The sequence below is a fragment of the Salmo salar genome, unplaced genomic scaffold (genome assembly GCF_965601325.2).
Source record: "Salmo salar unplaced genomic scaffold, fSalSal1 ptg000414l, whole genome shotgun sequence".
In the NCBI taxonomy this organism is placed as follows: Eukaryota; Metazoa; Chordata; class Actinopteri; order Salmoniformes; family Salmonidae; genus Salmo; species Salmo salar.
In genome coordinates, this window is record NW_027675380.1 from 1,070,001 (window position 1) to 1,090,748 (window position 20,748).

At 44.2% G+C, this 20,748-nt stretch overlaps 1 protein-coding gene across 1 annotated transcript; it reads left to right on the plus strand.

Moving 5' to 3' along the window:
- The first annotated feature begins 958 nt into the window (after window positions 1-958).
- Window positions 959-10,640, plus strand: LOC145875997 (NLR family CARD domain-containing protein 3-like). The gene is made up of 5 exons (XM_082971768.1): window positions 959-2,905; window positions 3,183-3,356; window positions 7,545-7,718; window positions 7,864-7,910; window positions 8,414-10,640. Exons 1-5 carry the CDS (start codon window positions 1,524-1,526, stop codon window positions 8,989-8,991), a joined length of 2,355 nt encoding a protein of 784 aa, XP_082827894.1. The 5' UTR covers window positions 959-1,523; the 3' UTR covers window positions 8,992-10,640.
- The last annotated feature ends 10,108 nt before the right edge of the window (window positions 10,641-20,748 follow it).

Sequence of the window (20,748 nt, forward strand, 5' to 3'; positions counted from 1 at the left end):
ATGGGTCATGGTCAGTGAGTTAAACAACCCTGTCTCTAGTCATTTCTCCTCTCCCATTTTCACATTTCTTTTGGTTGTTTTCATAATCCATAGGCTAATCCTTTAGTCCATTTTCATAGTCCTAAAACAATATTAAACAAACACAACGTTCCCTCCCTGTGTGTGTGTGTGTGTGTGTGTGTGTGTGTGTGTGTGTGTGTGTGTGTGTGTGGTGTGTGTGTGTGTGTGTGTGTGTGTGTGTGTGTGTGTGTGTGTGTGTGTGTGTGTACTGTAATCTCATGTTTTGTCCACAGAAACCAACAGGAGAGATCAGAGTCAGAGATTCTCAGTGGTCAGTCTTCCCAGAGTCATCAAACAGACCTGGACTCTATATTCAGTGTATGTGATCCTGTTATGTACATTTGTTTTTGTTTACCTCAAGTAAAGTTGATCTGTCAATCATTCATTAATGTGTTAATGAGAAAGCATTTCTTCTCTTGATTAACTTATTGACTTGATTTATTTTAGTTGCTTGAAGAGAAAATGATGACATTTGTGAAGAACGAGCTGAAGATGTTCAAGAGGATTCTTAGTCCAGAACTCCCAGAAGGCTTTGAGAGTCAGAAGCAGGATAAGGAAGTGGTGGATGCTGAAGATGAGAAGCAGGAGAGCAGTGCCAGAGAGGGGGCTCTGAAGATCACACTGCACGTCCTGAGGAAAATGAACCAGAAGGAGCTTGCTGACACACTGGAGAACTGTAAGATCTGTCTGCCTCATGTTGAATGCTGTTTTATAACATTTAAAAGCTGTGGCTAAAGTACAGCTAAAGTAGCTGTGTAACTCAATGATATTGTAGCAACCTTAACACAACACCTAGTGACCTCATCAAGTAGCAGCAGGGATGTGTTGTGGTGATTAATTTAGAGAGAGAGACAGAGAGAGACAACATTAATAATACCATCAATAATAATATAATCAGTCACACCAGTCTGTAATGCATTAAGAAAACATTGATACATTTATACAGTCACTTAAGAGAATAAATTATTATTTTAAAACTTTAACAGTCCTTCAATACTGTAGACATTAAAACAGACGTAATATTAATATCCTCTGTGTTATTTCTTCATTCAGATGAGCTTGCTGTGATTTGCCAACGTGAACTCAAATCTAATCTAAAGAAGAAGTTTCAATGTGTATTTGAGGGGATCGCTAAACAAGGAAACCCAACACTTCTCAATCAGATCTACACAGAGCTCTACATCACAGAGGGTGGAACAGGAGAGGTCAATAATGAACATGAGCTGAGACAGATTGAGACAACAACCAGGAAACAAGCAAGACCAGAGACTGCAATCAAATGTAACGACATCTTCAAACCCTTAATTGGACAAGACAAACTCATCAGAACTGTGCTGACAAAGGGAGTCGCTGGCATTGGAAAAACAGTCTCTGTGCAGAAGTTCATTCTGGACTGGGCTGAAGGAAAAGCAAATCAGGATGTCCAATTTGTGTTTTCATTCCCTTTCCGGGAGCTGAATTTGATGAAAGGGGACAAAAACACTTTGATTGAACTTCTCAATCACTTCTCAATGGAAACCAAACAATCAAGAATCTCCAACTACGACAAGTACAAAGTTGTGTTCATCTTTGATGGTCTGGATGAGTGCCGACTACCCCTAGACTTCCAGAAGAACAAGATCTGTTGTGACGTCACAGAGTCAACCTCAGTGGATGTTCTGCTGACAAATCTCATCAAGGGAAATCTGCTTCCCTCTGCTCTCATCTGGATAACTACCCGACCTGCAGCAGCCAATAAGATCCCTTCAGGGTGTGTTGACCAGATAACAGAGGTACGAGGGTTCAATGACCCACAGAAGGAGGAGTACTTCAGGAAGAGATTCAGTGATGAGGAGCTGGCCAGCAGAATCATCTCACACATAAAGACATCAAGGAGCCTCCACATCATGTGCCACATTCCAGTCTTCTGTTGGATTTCTGCAACAGTCCTTGAACACATGCTGAAACATAAGACAGAAGAGATGCCCAAGACTCTGACTGAGATGTACACACACATTGTGGAGTTTTATACCAAACAGAAGAATGAAAAGTATCTTGGGAAAGAAGAGACAGGTCCACACTGGAATAAAGAGAGCATTCTGTCACTGGGAAAACTGGCTTTTCAACAGCTTGTGAATGGCAATCTGATTTTCTATGAAGAAGACCTGAAAGAGGCTGGCATTGATGTCAATGAAGCCTCGGTGTACTCAGGATTGTGCACACAGCTCTTTAAAGAGGAATGTGTTCTGTACCAAGACAAGGTGTACTGCTTTGTTCATCTGAGCATTCAGGAGTTTCTGGCTGCTGTATATGTGTTCCTCTCATTCATCAACAACAATGAGAATCTAATGGCCAAACCGCAATCAACGTCCAGGAACCTTTCTGCGCTGTTCAGAGACAAGTCTGAAGTTTCTTTCTACAAGAGTGCTGTGGATAAAGCCTTACACAGTGAGACGGGAAACCTGGACCTGTTCCTCCGCTTCCTTCTGGGACTCTCACTGAAGTCCAATCAGAAGCACTTACGAGGTCTAATGACAAAGACAAGAAGTAGCTCAAAGACCCATGAAAAAACAGTCAAGTACATCAAGGAGAAGATCAGGGAGAATCTCTCTCCAGAGAGGAGCATCAATCTGTTCCACTGTCTGAATGAACTGAATGACCATTCTCTAGTGGAGGAGATCCAAAGCTACCTGAGATCAGGAAGTCTCTCAGAACCCAACCTGTCACCTGCACAGTGGTCAGCTCTGGTCTTTGTGTTGCTGACTTCAGAAAAGGAGCTGGATGTGTTTGACCTGAATAAGTACTCCAGATCAGAGGAAGGTCTTCTGAGGCTGCTGCCAGTGGTCAAAGCCTCCAGAGCTGTTCTGTGAGTACATAAAATGACATTTAAGAACTTATCATCAGGAAGAAATATTCAGTTTAGAGAAAAATATGTATTATAATATGTTTATAATATTATATTGAACAACATATTGAATCAGATATTCAATCTATTATAACAATATGACCATACAATTCTAGGAGACGGAAGAAGAATCTATATGTTGTTTGGGAATATGAACCAAATGCATCTACCGTTGTCCTTCTACACTACTCATTAAATTAACAGTATGTTTGTAAAGTCATGATGATCTCTTTGTCAGGCTGTCAGGCTGTGGAGTCACAGAGGAAGGCTGTGCTTCTCTGGTCTCAGCTCTGAGGTCAAACCCCTCACACCTGAGAGAGCTGGACCTGAGTAACAATGACCTGAAGGATTCAGGAGTGAAGCTGCTCTCTGCTGGGCTGGGGAATCCCCACTGTAAACTGGAGACTCTGAGGTCAGTATTCCTGTAGTTGGTCAACAAGTGATAACTGTTCACCAGATCCACATGTGTTTACCAGGCACACATAGTCCACACCATATGTGTTTGGACAGTGAAGCTTAAAGTTTTCATTTTGGTGATATGCTCCAGCATTTTGGATTTGAGATTGAATGTTTCATATTAGGTGACAGTACAGTGTCACCTTTTTTTTGAGAGTATTCATGTTTTACCATTTAGAAATGAAAGAATTGTATGTATATACAGTGGCTTCACCCCCCCCCCCCCCCCCCCCCCCCCAAAGTCAATACTTTGTATAGCCACCTTTTGCAGCTATTACAGTTGCTAGTCTCTTGGGGTATGTCTCTATAAGGTTGGCACATCTAGCCACTGGGATTTTCGCCCATTTTTCAAGGCAAAACTGCTCCAGCTCCTTCAAGTTGGATGGGTTCCGCTGGTGTACAGCAATCTGTAAGTCATTCCACAGATTCTCAATTGGATTGAGGTCTATGCTTTGACTTGACCATTCCAAGACATTTACATTTTTCCCCTTAAACCACTCGAGTGTTGCTTTAGCGGTCTCTAAATCTCTTGAAGTCTGAAACAGGTTTCCCTCAAGGATTTCCCTGTATTTAGCCCCATCCATCATTCCTTCAAATCTGACCAGTTTCCCAGTCCCTGCTGATGAAAAACATCCCCACAGCATGATGCTGCTGGGGATGGTGTTCTCGGGGTGATGAGAGGTGTTGGGTTTGCGCCAGACATAGCGTTTTCCTTGATGGCCAAAAATGCAGAATTTTAGTCTCATCTGACCAGAGTACCTTCTTCCATATGTTTGGGGAGTCTCCCACATGCCTTTTGGTGAACACCAAATGTGTCTGCTTATTTCTTTCTTCAAGCAATGGCTTTTTTTCTGGCCACTCTTCCGTAAAGCCCAGCTCTGTGGAGTATACAGCTTTAAGTGGTCCTATGGACAGATACTCCAATCTCCGCTGTGGAGCTTTGCAGCTCCTTCAGGGTTATCTTTGGTTTCTTTGTTGCCTCTCTGATTAATGCCCACCTTGCCTGGTCTGTGAGTTTTGGTGGGCGGCCCTCTCTTGGCAGGTTTGTTGTGGTGCCATATTCTTTCCATTTTTTAATAATGGATTTAATGGTGCTCCATGGGATGTTCAATGTTTCTGATATTTTTTTATAACCCAACCCTGATCTGTACTTCTCCACAACTTTTTCCCTGACCTGTTTGGAGAGCTCCTTGGTCTTCATGGTGCCGCTTGCTTGATGGTGCCCCTTGCTTAGTGGTGTTGTAGACTCTGGGGCCTTTCAGAACAGGTGTATATATACTGAGATCATATGACAGATCATGTGACACTTAGATTGCACACATGTGGAGTTTATTTAACTAATGATGTGACTTCTGAAGGTAATTGGTTGCACCAGATATTATTTATGGGCTTCATAGCAAAGGGGGTGAATACATATGCACGCACCACTTTTCTGTTTTTAACTTTATTTTTAAAGTCATTTTTTTTAATTCTCTTGACCAATTTGGACTATTTTGTGTTTGTCCATTACATGAAATCCAAATAAAATCAATTTAAATTACAGGTTGTAACAAAATGGGAAAAACGCCAAGGGGGATGAATACTTTTGCAAGGCACTGTAGTTCTACCATTTGAAATAGTCTTTATTATTTGGACAAATTCACTTATATTGTATTAAAGTAGTCATAAATTTAGTATTTGGTCCCATATTCCATGCCTGCAGTGATTACATCAAGCTTGTGATTCTACAAACTTGTTGAATTCATTTGCAGTTTGTTTTGATTGTATTTTAGTTAATGTTTTTCCTAATAGAAACTGATTGGTGAATAATGTCCTGTCATTTTGGAGTCACTTTACTTGTATTGTCAGTAAGAATAAGAATGAATCGAGAATGATGAGGAATGAGAAAGTTACAGAGGCACAAGGATCATACCCCCTCTGTTATTGGAAACGGTGAGAGGTTAGTATGTTTTGTTGTATCCTCTGTTATTGGTAATGGTGAGAGGTTAGCATGTTTTGTTGTAGCCTCTGTTATTGGTAATGGTGAGAGGTTAGCATGTTTTGTTGTAACCTCGGTTATTGGTAATGGTGAGAGGTTAGTATGTTTTGTTGTAGCCTCTGTTATTGGTAATGGTGAGAGGTTAGCATGTTTTGTTGTAACCTCTGTTATTGGTAATGGTGAGAGGTTAGCATGTTTTGTTGTAGCCTCTGTTATTGGTAATGGTGAGAGGTTAGCATGTTTTGTTGTATCCTCTGTTATTGGTAATGGTGAGAGGTTAGCATGTTTTGTTGTAGCCTCTGTTATTGGTAATGGTGAGAGGTCAGCATGTTTTGTTGTAGTCTCTGTTATTGGTAATGGTGAGAGGTTAGCATGTTTTGTTGTAGCCTCTGTTATTGGTAATGGTGAGAGGTTAGCATGTTTTGTTGTAGCCTCTGTTATTGGTAATGGTGAGAGGTTAGCATGTTTTGTTGTAGTCTCTGTTATTGGTAATGGTGAGAGGTTAGCATGTTTTGTTGTAGTCTCTGTTATTGGTAATGGTGAGAGGTTAGCATGTTTTGTTGTAGCCTCTGTTATTGGTAATGGTGAGAGGTTAGCATGTTTTGTTGTAGCCTCTGTTATTGGTAATGGTGAGAGGTTAGCATGTTTTGTTGTAGCCTCTGTTATTGGTAATGGTGAGGAGTTAGCATGTTTTGTTGTATCCTCTGTTATTGGTAATGGTGAGAGGTTAGCATGTTTTGTTGTAGCCTCTGTTATTGGTAATGGTGAGAGGTTAACATATTTTGTTGTAGCCTCTGTTATTGGTAATGGTGAGAGGTTAGCATGTTTTGTTGTAGCCTCTGTTATTGGTAATGGTGAGAGGTTAGCATGTTTTGTTGTAGCCTCTGTTATTGGTAATGGTGAGAGGTTAGCATGTTTTGTTGTAGCTTCTGTAACTTTCTCACTATTATTCATGATTCATTCATGATTTTTCTTAATCATGGCATCATCAGGATGCTTTTAGTAGTGTTTAGAAACATGTTATCTACTCACTTGTAAATAAAATGACTCCAGTCACCATCTGTAATGAACACGATGGGAGACAGAGAGCTGGTTTCAAGCGCAGGGCTCAGCAGGTGTTTATTGTAAAGGACCACAGGAGGAGGCAGGTAGCTGGGTCCAGGGGCAGGCAGAAGGTCATACACAGGGGGTCCAAAAAGGCAACAGTACAGGCAGGGAAACGGCAAAAGGCATCATTAGTGAGGCAGGCAAAAACTATCATTCACAGGAGGAGTAAATTACGGGAAATGCAGCCCTCCGAATAGCCTTGTGTCACAAAACAAACAACACTTAACAATGATGGGGGTGCAAAGAACTGAACTAAAGAGTTTGATAATGACATACAGGTGTGTGAACAGGTGATCAGAATTCAGGTGACTGGGATCTGGAGAGTGAGCTGCGTTCAGGAGGGATCTACGTGTTTGAGAGTGTGAGCTGGAAGCAGACGTTACACCATCCACCATTTTAATATTGGGCAAAACACAACCCAAAACACAACGATAACAAACTGCAAAATCAATCAACGAGTTTGAGTCACAAGCTTGATGTAGTCGCTGCGTTAAAGGAATATCGGATCAAATACTCAACTTGTGACTACTTTAAGCCACTATGAGTGAATTGGTCAGAAAACATATGACTTCTTTAAATAGGGGGACTAGATACATAAAGTGCTTTCATTTTTCTAAACGGTGAAACCGAAATGTATTAAAATATCCTCAAATAAAAGGTGACATTATATACTGTCACCTCATATGAAACATTTGATCTGAAATCAATAATGTTGGAGTATAGTGTCACATTTAAAATGTTATCTTCACTGTCAAAATAGATATGGTGTGGACTGTATACTCAATACAATCTAAATCTGATACCTCACTGTCTGTCTTTTGACTGATACTGCTTTTAAACTGGTCTGGTCAGTCTACTCAAATATTTGCACTATACATGTTTCTATCTTCAGGCAAAACTTTGATAATTTGTAATTTATATTATGATACATTAATTTATGAATAGATATGGAAGGTTTCAGGACACTGATATATCTGAATATGCTGAAAAAATATACTGCCACTTTTTTCACCACCAAAGAATAGCAGTGTGATTTTAATATGATTTGACTCTTTGCAGGCTGTCAGGCTGTCTAGTCACAGAGGAAGGCTGTGCTTCTCTGGTCTCAGCTCTGAGGTCAAACCCCTCACACCTGAGAGAGCTGGACCTGAGCTACAATCACCCAGGAGACTCAGGAGTCAGACTGCTCTCTGCTGGACTGGAGGATCCACACTGCAGACTGGAGAAACTCAAGTATGTGGAGGGTTTACTTCAATGTTCATATCAGACATGTTTGACTTTTCAGGCTAGTTAAGACAAACATTCTTACCACCACTTGGACAAAGTTATTGTGTGTGTGTCCCTCAATGACTGTCTGTTTTTCTGCTTACCGCTACAGTGTGGAACATGGTGGAGAGAACAGAATGAAACCTGGACTTAGAAAATGTGAGTGTTGACTGCTGTGAAGAATATGACTAAGAATAAGTCTTAATTCAAGTTAAGTCAAAGACCACCATCATTACTGACTTGGTCATATTAAATATCAGCTGTAGTTCTACAGAAGCACAAATCAGGGACACCAACGTTTACAAAGAGTTGATATTACTGTGTGTGTGTGTGTGTGTGTGTGTGTGTGTGTGTGTGTGTGTGTGTGTGTGTGTGTGTGTGTGTGTGTGTGTGTGTGTGTGTGTGTGTGTGTGTGTGTGTGTGTGTGTGTGTGTGTGTGTGTGTGTGTGTGTGTGTGTGTGTGTGTGTGTAATTAATGTGAATAAGTGTGTATTATATTACCATACAGTATAACATATGATCATTCAACAAGTCTCAAGTTACCTTAACTTCTCCTTTTGATACCTAGAAACATCTACATTAAATGAATTAGTGAAAAGTGAGTTAACATTCTAATGTGAATGATGATGATTTCTAATATTGTGTCTGGTTTCATCCATCAGATGTCTGTGATCTCACACTGGACCCAAACACAGTAAACAGACGCCTCTCTCTGTCTGAGGAGAACAGAAAGGTGACATGTAGGAGAGAGGAGCAGCCGTATCCTGATCACCCAGAGAGATTTGAGGACTGGAGACAGGTGCTGTGTAGAGAGGGTCTGACTGGGCGCTGTTACTGGGAGGTAGAGTGGAGTGGGATAATGGGGGCTGGTATAGGAGTGACATATAAAGGAATCAACAGGAGAGGAGAGGTTAAGGACTGTTGGCTTGGATTCAATGACAAGTCCTGGTGTCTGTTCTGCTCTGACAACAGATACTCTGCCAGGCATAATAATCATCTCACTACCATAGACGTCCCCTCCTCCAGCTGGTATAATAATAACTCCACTACCATAGACGTCCCCTCCTCCAGCTCCCACAGAGTAGGAGTGTATCTGGACTGGTCAGCCGGCACTCTGTCCTTCTATAGAGCCTCCTCTGACACACTGACCCACCTGATCACATTCACCTCCACATTCACTGAGCCCCTCTATCCAGGATTTAGAGTTGATTATGTTGGCTCTTCAGTGTCCCTGAAATAATAACAGGACACACACACACACACACACACACACAAACTGGACACACACACACACACACACACACACACACACACACACACACACACACACACACACACACACACACACACAAACTGGACACACGCACACTGGACACACGCACACACTGGACACAGACACACACACACACACACTGGACACACACACACACACACACACTGGACACACACACACACACCAACACACTGGACACACACACACACACTGGACACACACACACACTGAACATACACACTATCAATACACACACACACTCAACACACACACTGAACACACACAAACTAAACACACACACACACACACTGGACACACACACACACACACTGTACACACACACACAAACACTGTACACACACACACACACTGTACACACACACACACTGAACACACACACACACACACTGGGCACATACTCACACACTGAAACACACACACACTGGACACACACACACACACTGAAACACACTGGACACACACACACACACACACACTGGATATACACACACTCAACACACACACACACACTGGAAACAAATTGGACACACACACACTGGACACAAAATGGACACTCACACACACAGGACACACACACACACACTGGACACAAACTGGACACACACATATACACACACTCAACACACACACACTGAACACACACACACACTGAACACACACACACACTGAACACACACACACACAGGACACACACACACGCACTGGACACACACACACTGGACACACACACACACACACACACACACACACACACACACACACACACACTGAACACACACACACACACACACTGGGCACATACTCACACACTGAACACACACACACTGGACACACTCTGAACACACACACACACACACACACTGAAACGCACACACACTCACTGGACACACACACACACACACACACACACACACACTGGACACACACACACACACTGAACACACACACACTGGACACACACACACACACTCACTGGACACACGCACAATGGACATGGAAACACACTGGACACACACACACACACACACACACTGGACAAACACACACACTGGAAACACACACACACATTGGACACACACACTCACTGGATACACACACACACTTGACACACACGCTTGACACACACATGCTTGACAAACACACTGGATACACACACACACACACACACACACACTCTGGACACAAACACACAAACACTGACACACACACACACTGACACATTTAACACTGACACACAGACACACACTGGACACTCACACATGACAGGCTTGTAATATTTTCAGATCTTTTACCACTTTGCATTTATTATGTTTTATTTTACTGTTTGTGTTTGTACCACAGGAGGTTGGTGGGACCTTATTTAGGGAGGACAGGCTTGTAATGGCTGGAGTGGAATAAGTGGAATGGTATCAAACACGTGGTTTCCATGTGTTCCATTTCATTCACTCTGTTCCAGACATTATTATGAGCCGTCCTCCCCTCAGCAGCCTCCTCTGGTATGTACTGTCCTGTATGTGAGAGAGACCCAACAAGGAATTACAATGTATGTATTACTTTTAATACCTGCAAATGGCAAATAAACTACTGGAACTCCTTATGAATGTCTGCAGCCGACAAGAGGTGAAAATATTACCGGAATATTCTGCAAAATGTTGATGAAGACGTCACTCAATCCACCCAAAACAACATGCAGTCTTTCCACAAGACTCCCATGAAGTTATAGTGTGACGTTATGAGTCGACGTTAAAGTAACATTCTCACAACATACTGCACTTGTTTTATCCTGTTTTAGATGTATCCTCTGTTTAAACATTTAAACTCTTACAATAACACCGTTAAAATACCAATGTGATCATTTCTTGTCTTTTATGTTGGAAAAACAAATTGTACAATTATATGTGGACATACGCTCCATAGTTGTACAAGTATACATGGTTATATTGTACTTTTCATAATAAAACATACTTGAAACAAGAAAAAGCATGTTAATTGTGAAAACAATTTCATTATTGATTTTACATTGCTTCTCCCTGTCTCATGTTGTAACGGCTGTCGTGGATGACCAAAACGCAGACGAGATATATATGCTCATTTTTCTATTTAATTAGAACAAAATCAACAACCCACAAACCCCAGGTGAAAACACACTCCTAATATATGACTCCCAATCAGGAACAACGACATACAGCTGTTCCTGATCGGGAGCCACACAGACTAACAAAGAAACAGAACAACTAGATAAACCATAGAAAACCAACTGTCACAAAATCCTTCGTGCTGTTGAAAGGAGGACCAAGGCGCAGCGGGAATATGGATGCTCATATTTTAATTTTTAAAAAAGGAGTAAAGCATCCACTGAAAAAACAATAAACACAACAGGGACAGTCTTACAGGCATACAAAAACGCAGTGCAAGAACAACCACCCACAACCCCAAAGAAAAACACACACACCTATATAGGACTTCCAATCAAAGGCAACTATACACACCTGCCTTCAATTGGAAGTCCCAATCAACAATACAAACATTCCCATACACAAAACTGCCACGTCCTGACCCCAAAACTAAAACAATAGCTCCATCTGCTGGTCAGGACGTGACAGTACCCCCCCTAAAGGTGCAGACCCCGGGATGCACCTACCAACAGAAAACACCAACAAAAAACCCATAAACAATAACCCCTAAACAATAAGGGAGGGAAGGGAGGGTGGCTGCTGTCACCGACGGCACTGTGCTACACCCTCCCTCCCCAACCCACCTATCCTGGAGGTGGCTCAGGTGCAGGACGTGGACCTCGCTCCACCTTCGGCGTCGCCCACTTTGGTGGCGCCGATAGCTGCACCGGGCAGACGGGCCACTCGGGCTGACCCTGGCAGACCGACCACTCGGGCTGGGTCGGAAGACATGCGGGCCACTCGGGCTGGGCCGGAGGACAGGAGGACCACTCGGGCTGGGCCGGAGGACAGGAGGGCCACTCGGGCTGGGCCGGAGGGCAGGAGGGCCACTCGGGCTGGGCCGGGGGGCAGGAGGGCCACTCGGGCTGGGCCGGGGGGCAGGAGGGCCAGTCGGGCTGGGCCGGAGGACAGGAGGGCCACTCGGGCTGGGCCGGAGGGCAGGCAGGGCACCCTGGCAGATCCGGGCAGTCGGGCCACTCTGGCAGAACTGGGCGGTCTGGCCACTCTGGCAGAACCAGGCAGTCTGGCCACTCTGGCAGAACCGGGCAGTCTGGCCACTCTGGCAGAACCGGGCAGTCTGGCCACTCTGGCAGAACCGGGCAGTCTGGCAGAACCGGGCAGTCTGGCCACTCTGGCAGAACCGGGCAGTCTGGCCACTCTAGCAGAACCGGGCAGTCTGGCCACCCTGGCAGAACCGGGCAGTCGGGCCACTCTGGCAGAACCGGGCAGTCGGGCCACCCTGGCAGAACCGGGCAGTCTGGCCACTCTAGCAGAACCGGGCAGTCTGGCCACCCTGGCAGTTCCGGGCAGTCGGGCCACTCTGGCGGCTTCTGACTAGCGGGCGACTCTGGCGGCTCCTGACTAGCGGGCGGCTCTGGTGACTCCTGACTGGCGGGCAGCTCTGGTGACGTACGACTGGCGGGCAGCTCTGGTGACGTACGACGGCGGGCAGCTCTGGTGACGTACGACTGGTGGGCAGCTCTGGCGACGTACGACTGGCGGGCAGCTCTGGCGACGTACGACTGGCGGGCAGCTCTGGTGACTGTTGACTGGCGGGCAGCTCTGGCGACTGTTGACTGGCGGGCAGCTCTGGTGACTGTTGACTTGCGGGCAGCTCTGGCGACTTACGCCTGGCGAGACTGGGCTGACGCACTAGACTCCTGATGCGTGGGGCTGGTACTGGACGTGCCAGCCTGGAGACACGCACCTCCATGCTAGTGCGTCTAGCGGGAAACACCGGACCGAAAGGGCGCACTGGTGGTCTTGAGTGCAGGGTTGGCTTCACCCCTTCCACTCGATGCTCACCTTGCCCTGGCACCTGCGGGGCGCTGGTACCGGGCGGACTGGGCTGTGCGTCCTTATAGGCGAGATGGTGCGTACCTCAGCGTAACATGGCGCCCTCCACCTCATACGCACCTCCCTGTAGTCACGGGTAGCTGGCTTACGGCTCTTCCCTGGCCTGGCCAAACTACTCGTGTGCCCCCCCCAAAGAAAATCTTGGGGCTGCCTCTCAGGTTCCCTTAGCTCCCTTAACTTGTCCTCCCAGAATTGTCTTTCGTCCTGCCAGGTCCATTCCTCCATTTTTTTCTCCAGTGGCTTCCTCCTCTTCTGCTGCTTGGTCCTTTGGTGGGTGGTTCTGTCACAAAATCCTTCGTGCTGTTGAAAGGAGGACCAAGGCGCAGCGGGAATATGGATGCTCATATTTTAATTTTAAAAAAAGGAGTAAAGCATCCACTGACAAAACAATAAACACAACAGGGACAGTCTTACAGGCATACAAAAACGCAGTGCAAGAACAACCACCCACAACCCCAAAGAAAAACACACACACCTATATAGGACTTCCAATCAAAGGCAACTCAACACACCTGCCTTCAATTGGAAGTCCCAATCAACAATACAAACATTCCCATACACAAAACTGCCACGTCCTGACCCCAAAACTAAAACAATAGCTCCATCTGCTGGTCAGGACGTGACACCAACACTAGAACAAAACTTAAACCCCAGACTACATAAATCAAACACCCCTTAAATAACACACACAACCCGAACCATATGAAACAAATACCCCTCTGCCACATCCTGACCAAATATAATACAATTACTCCCTCTGCTGGTCAGGACGTGACAGTACCCCCCCTAAAGGTGCAGACCCCAGAATGCACCTAAAAAGAAAAACCAAAATCCCCCCCCAAAACAAGAACAAAAACAAAACCCAAATACCCCCTAAACAAAAAGGGAGGGAAGGGAGGGTGGCTGCCGTCAACGACGGCACTAGTGCTACACCCCCCCTCCCCAACCCACCTATACTGGAGGTGGCTTAGGTTCGGGACGTGGACTCCGCTCCACCCTAGGCTTCGCCCACTTAGGTGGCTCTGGACTGGCGGGCGGCTCTGGCGGCTCTGGACTGGCGGGCGGCTCTGGACTGGCGGGCAGCTCCGGACTGGCGGGCGGCTCTGGACTGGCGGGCGGCTCTGGCGGCTCCGGACTGGCGGACGGCTCTTGAAATGTCCAAAAAAGGTATTTAAATGGGCCTACCAGACATCTTCTTGAGAGAAGATAAGGTCAGGGACTCCTGACTTACTCTCCGTCATGTTGAAATAGGTTCTCCTGTCTTACTTTCTGTCATGTTGAGATGGGTTTCCCTGTCTTACTTTCTGTCATGTTGAGATGGGTTAGTTCTTCTTGAGAGAACTAACCCAAAATTAGTCGAACTAACCCAAAATTAGTCGAAAGGCTAAGGGATTCTCTTCCTGAGAAGAAGCTGACAGCCTTCAAACAGAGCAAAAAAAGTGGTCCCAAACAATATGTCAAAATGAATAAAAAAATGATACAGCTGTCTTTAATAAGATCAAACTGAACTGACTGCTATCTTGAAATGTTGAAAAAGTGTTTTTAAATAGCTCAGTCTTATCACTCAATATGAGTCAAAATCTGTCCCAGGAGGTGTTGGAGGGTGGGTTGGGTTGGTCCCAGGAGGTGTAGGAGGGTGGGTTGGGTTGGTCCCAGGAGGGGATGGAGGGTGGGGTGGGGTGGTCCCAGGAGGGGATGGAGGGTGGGTTGGGGTGGTCCCAGGAGGGGTTGGAGGGTGGGTTGGGGTGGTACCAGGAGGGGTTGGAGGGTGGGTTGGGGTGGTCCCAGGAGAGGATGGAGGGTGGATTGGGGTGGTCCCAGGAGGGGATGGAGGGTGGGTTGGGGTGGTCCCAGGAGGGGTAGGAGGGTGGATTGGGGTGGTCCCAGGAGGGGTAGGAGGGTGGGTTGGGGTGGTCCCAGGAGGGGATGGAGGGTGGGTTGGGGTGGTCCCAGGAGGGGTTGATGCAGCTCAGGTGAGTGATTTTATATGTGGTTAATTATAATTGTATTTACCTGCAATACCTGGTTTACATAATATACTGATATTTATATTTGAACAGTATTGTGTCTCTAGCTGTATAACCATTCCTGCTGCTATTTATTCTGATATATATTTTAACAGTATTGTGTCTCCAGCTGTATAACCATTCCTGCTGCTATTTATTCTAATATATATTTTAACAGTATTGTGTCTCCAGCTGTATAACCATTCCTGCTGCTATTTGTTCTGATATGTATTTTAATAGTATTGTGTCTCTAGCTGTATAACCATTCCTGCTGCTATTTATTCTAATATATATTTTAACAGTATTGTTTCTCTAGCTGTATAACCATTCCTGCTGCTATTAGTTCTGATATATATTTTAACAGTATTGTGTCTCCAGCTGTATAACCATTCCTGCTGCTATTAGTTCTGATATATATATTAACAGTATTGTGTCTCTAGCTGTATAACCATTCCTGCTGCTATTAGTTCTTGTCTGTGTTCCTTTATAATAAATAAAAAGTTGATCACAAAAAAAGGAAAAGTGCGCAGAGTTTCAACTGAAAATCAGAGACAGGAAAATCAAGTCACATGCTTCCACTGTGGCAAGGTGGGACATCAGGCTTCTTCTACATGTTGGTGTAAGGACATGGATTGTCCAGCCTGTGGTATAAAGGGGTGTCAGGATTCTACATGCTGGTGTAAGGACATGGATTGTCCAGCCTGTGGTATAAAGGGGTGTCAGGATTCTACATGCTGGTGTAAGGACATGGATTGTCCAGCCTGTGGTATAAAGGGATGTCAGGATTCTACATGCTGGTGTAAGGACATGGATTGTCCAGCCTGTGGTATAAAGGGATGTCAGGATTCTACATGCTGGTGTAAGGACATGGATTGTCCAGCCTGTGGTATAAAGGGGTGTCAGGATTCTACATGCTGGTGTAAGGACATGGATTGTCCAGCCTGTGGTATAAAGGGATGTCAGGATTCTACATGCTGGTGTAAGGACATGGATTGTCCAGCCTGTGGTATAAAGGGATGTCAGGATTCTACATGCTGGTGTAAGGACATGGATTGTCCAGCCTGTGGTATAAAGGGATGTCAGGATTCTACTTGCTGGTGTAAGGACATGGATTGTCCAGCCTGTGGTATAAAGGGATGTCAGGATTCTACATGCTGGTGTAAGGACATGGATTGTCCAGCCTGTGGTATAAAGGGATGTCAGGATTCTACATGTTGGTGTAAGGACATGGATTGTCCAGCCTGTGGTATAAAGGGATGTCAGGATTCTACATGCTGGTGTAAGGACATGGATTGTCCAGCCTGTGGTATAAAGGGGTGTCAGGATTCTACATGCTGGTGTAAGGACATGGATTGTCCAGCCTGTGGTATAAAGGGATGTCAGGATTCTACATGCTGGTGTAAGGACATGGATTGTCCAGCCTGTGGTAAAAAAATACACACTTGACAAATCCTCTACAAACAAAAAGAGAACAGAAAATGCAAAACGGGAAACAAGAAACATGTTCACACTGTTGAGTAAGAGAACACTGAGGTGAGTGACTCATCAGACCAGGAAATCACACTGAAACACCTTCCACTTCAACCAGCGCACCTCGTGTTAAAGACTTACACAGGTGAATCTGTCACCTTGAGAGACATCACTGATGTCACAGTTCAGGTATACAGACAAACTGAAAGCTGCCACTCTACCTCCTGAAAGGAGACTATGCGTCACTACTGGGATGTTCATAGTTGGAGAAAATCACACTGGACTGGCCATCAGTGCAGACAATGACACGTGGAGACACAGACCTACCTGCCATCTTAAAGAAACAGATGGATTTAATGGACAGCAGGGTTGTATGAACGACATCACAGGGAAGCTTGGCATTAAGCCAGACAGCAAACCAAAGGTTCTGAAAGCAGGACCTGTAGCTTCTGCTATCAGACCAAAAGTCTAGGCTGACTTGGAGGCTTTAGTCAAGAACAAAGTACTGGAGCCGGTCAGCATGAGTGAATGGTCAACACCCATCTACCAGTCCTTATCACTAGAACCACCTGGTCTATCAGCCTATCAGAACACCCATCTACCAGTCCTTAATTAACACTAGAACCACCTGGTCTATCAGCCTATCAGAACACCCATCTACCAGTCCTTAACACTAGAACCACCTGGTCTATCAGCCTATCAGAACACCCATCTACCAGTCATTAATTAACACTAGAACCACCTGGTTTTCAGCCTATCAGAACACCCATCTACCAGTCCTTAACACTAGAACCACCTGGTCTATCAGCCTATCAGAACACCCATCTACCAGTCATTAATTAACACTAGAACCACCTGGTCTTTCAGCCTATCAGAACACCCATCTACCAGTCCTTAACACTAGAACCACCTGGACTATCAGCCTATCAGAACACCCATCTACCAGTCCTTAGACCAGGTGGTTCTAGTGTTAAGGACTGGTAGATGGGTGTTCTGATAGGCTGATAGACCAGGTGGTTCTAGTGTTATCAGCCTATCAGAACACCCATCTACCAGTCCTTAACACTGAACCACCTTGTAACGCCCTGGCCATAGAGAGGGTTTTTTGTTCTCTATTTTTGGTTAGGCCAGGGTGTGACATGGGTGGGCATTCTAGGTTTCTTTTTCTATGTTGGTGGTTTTCTTTGTTTCGGCCGTGTATGGCTCTCAATCAGGAACAGGTGTAGATCGTTGTTGCTGATTGACAGTCATACATAGGCAGCCTGTATTTCCTTTGTGGTTTGTGGGTGAATATTTTCTTGTTTAGTTTTGTATCCAGTTGCTGGTCGTTTTTTGGTTTATTTTTGTATAGTGTTCAATCGATCCATTAAATTCATTTAAGATGAACACATCCTCCGCTGCACCTTGGTCTCATTTGAACGACGGCCGTTACACACCTGGTCTTTCAGTATATAAGTCCCTGCTAGAGAAAGTTGCCAGGCGTCCACTTTAGCATATGCATCAGATGCATATCATCCAGAAAGTTGCAAGGTGTGAAAACATGGTTTGTTAAATAAACACTTGATAAATAGTGTATAAACTACTGTAAAATATTAATTACATTAATAAAGATTAGTGGAAATATATCAGTAAAATAACAACAATTGTTAATTCTACAATGTAGAAAATAAATTGTCCTATCTCCCTTACAATAAAAACTCTACAGTGGAATCCATTTGATCAACTGTACTTGTAGATTTGATTAGTAAGAGTTATAGTAATTAATAAAGTCAATTTACAGATTCTTTTGACAAATTAGAAACAACCGAAAAAGTAATATTTGAATAAGGTGAGCAGAAATGTATTCTGTATTCCTAAACAAAAGCACAATTGTAAAGGATGAATTGCATAAAAAAATATTGGTGGAAATATATTTATAAAAATATATTAAAACAATAATTTGTTGATTGTATCAGACACTGTACCGGGCCTTTACACATGAATCAATCCTGTCTTCTCTTTATGCTTTGGGTCCACAAACAAATCAAATCGGTTGCCCTGCACACAGGTTTCATTGGCCTTGTTTGGTGTGCACCTGCCGACATGTCATTGTGTCTTCTTTCTCCCCCGAGGGAGATGTAGTGCTTGGGGAAGAGGGAGAGCAGGACCTGCTGGCTGCTTGGAGCTGTGGTGCTTGGGGAAGAGGGAGAGCAGGACCTGCTGCCTGCTTGGAGCTGTGGTGCTTGGGGAAGAGTGAGAGCAGGACCTGCTGCCTGCTTGGAGCTGTGGTGCTTGGGGAAGAGAGAGCAGGACCTGCTGCCTGCTTGGAGCTGTGGTGCTTGGGGAAGAGAGAGAGCAGGACCTGCTGCCTGCTTGGAGCTGTGGTGCTTGGGGAAGAGGGAGAGCAGGACCTGCTGACTGTCTTGTCAAGGCATTGCTTGTACAACACGTGTTGATAGCAGCCATGTCGAGCACATTGTAGAACACTGCAACAGTCCAGCAGCAAGTACCGTATTAGTACCATTTACAGAGTCTTGCCATCTAATGTGAAAGTAACATAATAGAAGGGGATAGTAGTTGGTGTCTGTATATGGTAGAGATACTGTATATACTATAATGACCTGGCTAGGCTAGTCAACTTTGTGTGTTCACTGTTCATAGCAGGCTAGTCTTCTTTGCAATCAACTTGTCTGACAGGGAATTGATGTGAAGAAGCTGTCCATGGTCACAATTCTGCCTTTGTACATGTAAGGCTCCACGTGACTCAAAACCACAGTCTCAGACAGTCTCAGACAGTCACCCGCTGGCCTGGTTTCATCTTTCCCCAGACATGGAAAGACCTTGAGCAAGTTGGTTTCGACATCTGCAGCTAACCAGAACTGAGGTCACATGCACCACTATCAGTTTCTATCTGGTTTCTATTGGCCGTTCATCCATTGACGACAGAATAGCAGATTTTAATTTGATTATGTTAATAGTTTTTGCTTAGTTGCCAGATCAATGCTGCTGCTGGAGTGGTCATGTGATTAAAACATGGACAACACGGATATTGTTGAAGAAAAATTGAACTTTGGAAATAAAGCTGCACCTCATGAATGTTGAGAGTTATTTGATAAAGGTAAGTGTCAAGGAAACTGCAGAATCTGCTCTTTCAGATACAGTATTATATAGAAATCACAATGTTTAACCTGCAGAATATGCTCTTTCAGATACAGTATTATATAGAAATCACAATGTTTAACCTGCAGAATCTGCTCTTTCAGATACAGTACTATATAGAAATCACAATGTTTAACCTGCAGAATCTGCTCTTTCAGATACAGTATTATATAGAAATCACAATGTTTAACCTGCAGAATATGCTCTCTCAGATACAGTACTATATAGAAATCACAATGTGTTACCTGCAGAATCTGCTCTTTCAGATACAGTACTATATAGAAATCACAATGTTTTACCTGCAGAATCTGCTCTTTCAGATACAGTATTATATAGAAATCACAATGTTTTACCTGCAGAATCTGCTCTTTCAGATACAGTATTATATAGAAATAAAAGTATTTTACCTGCACATGACTCTGAAGGAGGATTTGGTAAATAGATGCTCATTTTGTCACATACATCGAAAAAGGGGGACCAAAACACAGCGGGTCGATGGTCCAGCTGATCAGGATAACTTATCATGTGTGAAATTAGTTTTGGTATAGTTTAGGAGTAGTGTCGATGGGCCAGCTGATCAGGATAACTTATCATGTGTGAAATTAGTTTTGGTATAGTTTAGGAGTAGTATCGATGGGCCAGCTGATCAGGATAACTCTTATCATGTGTGAAATTAGTTTTGGTATAGTTTAGGAGTAGTATCGATGGGCCAGCTGATCAGGATAACTCTTATCATGTGTGAAATTAGTTGTGGTATAGTTTAGGAGTAGTATCGATGGGCCAGCTGATCAGGATAACTCTTATCATGTGTGAAATTAGTTTTGGTACAGTTTAGGAGTAGTATCGATGGGCCAGCTGATCAGGATAACTCTTATCATGTGTGAAATTAGTTTTGGTATAGTTTAGGAGTAGTATCGATGGGCCAGCTGATCAGGATAACTCTTATCATGTGTGAAATTAGTTTTGGTATAGTTTAGGAGTTGTATCGATGGGCCAGCTGATCAGGATAACTCTTATCATGTGTGAAATTAGTTTTGGTATAGTTTAGGAGTAGTGTC

What these genes read in the sequence shown, in the direction of transcription:
- LOC145875997 (XM_082971768.1), top strand. Translation starts at nt 1,524, where the DNA reads ATGAAAGGGGACAAAAACACTTTGATTGAACTTCTCAATCACTTCTCA. An exon ending in AAAGCCTCCAGAGCTGTTCT is followed by an intron (nt 2,906 to 3,182) that starts GTGAGTACATAA and finishes TCTCTTTGTCAG; the next exon opens with GCTGTCAGGCTGTGGAGTCA. An exon ending in TGCAGACTGGAGAAACTCAA is followed by an intron (nt 7,719 to 7,863) that starts GTATGTGGAGGG and finishes TTACCGCTACAG; the next exon opens with TGTGGAACATGGTGGAGAGA.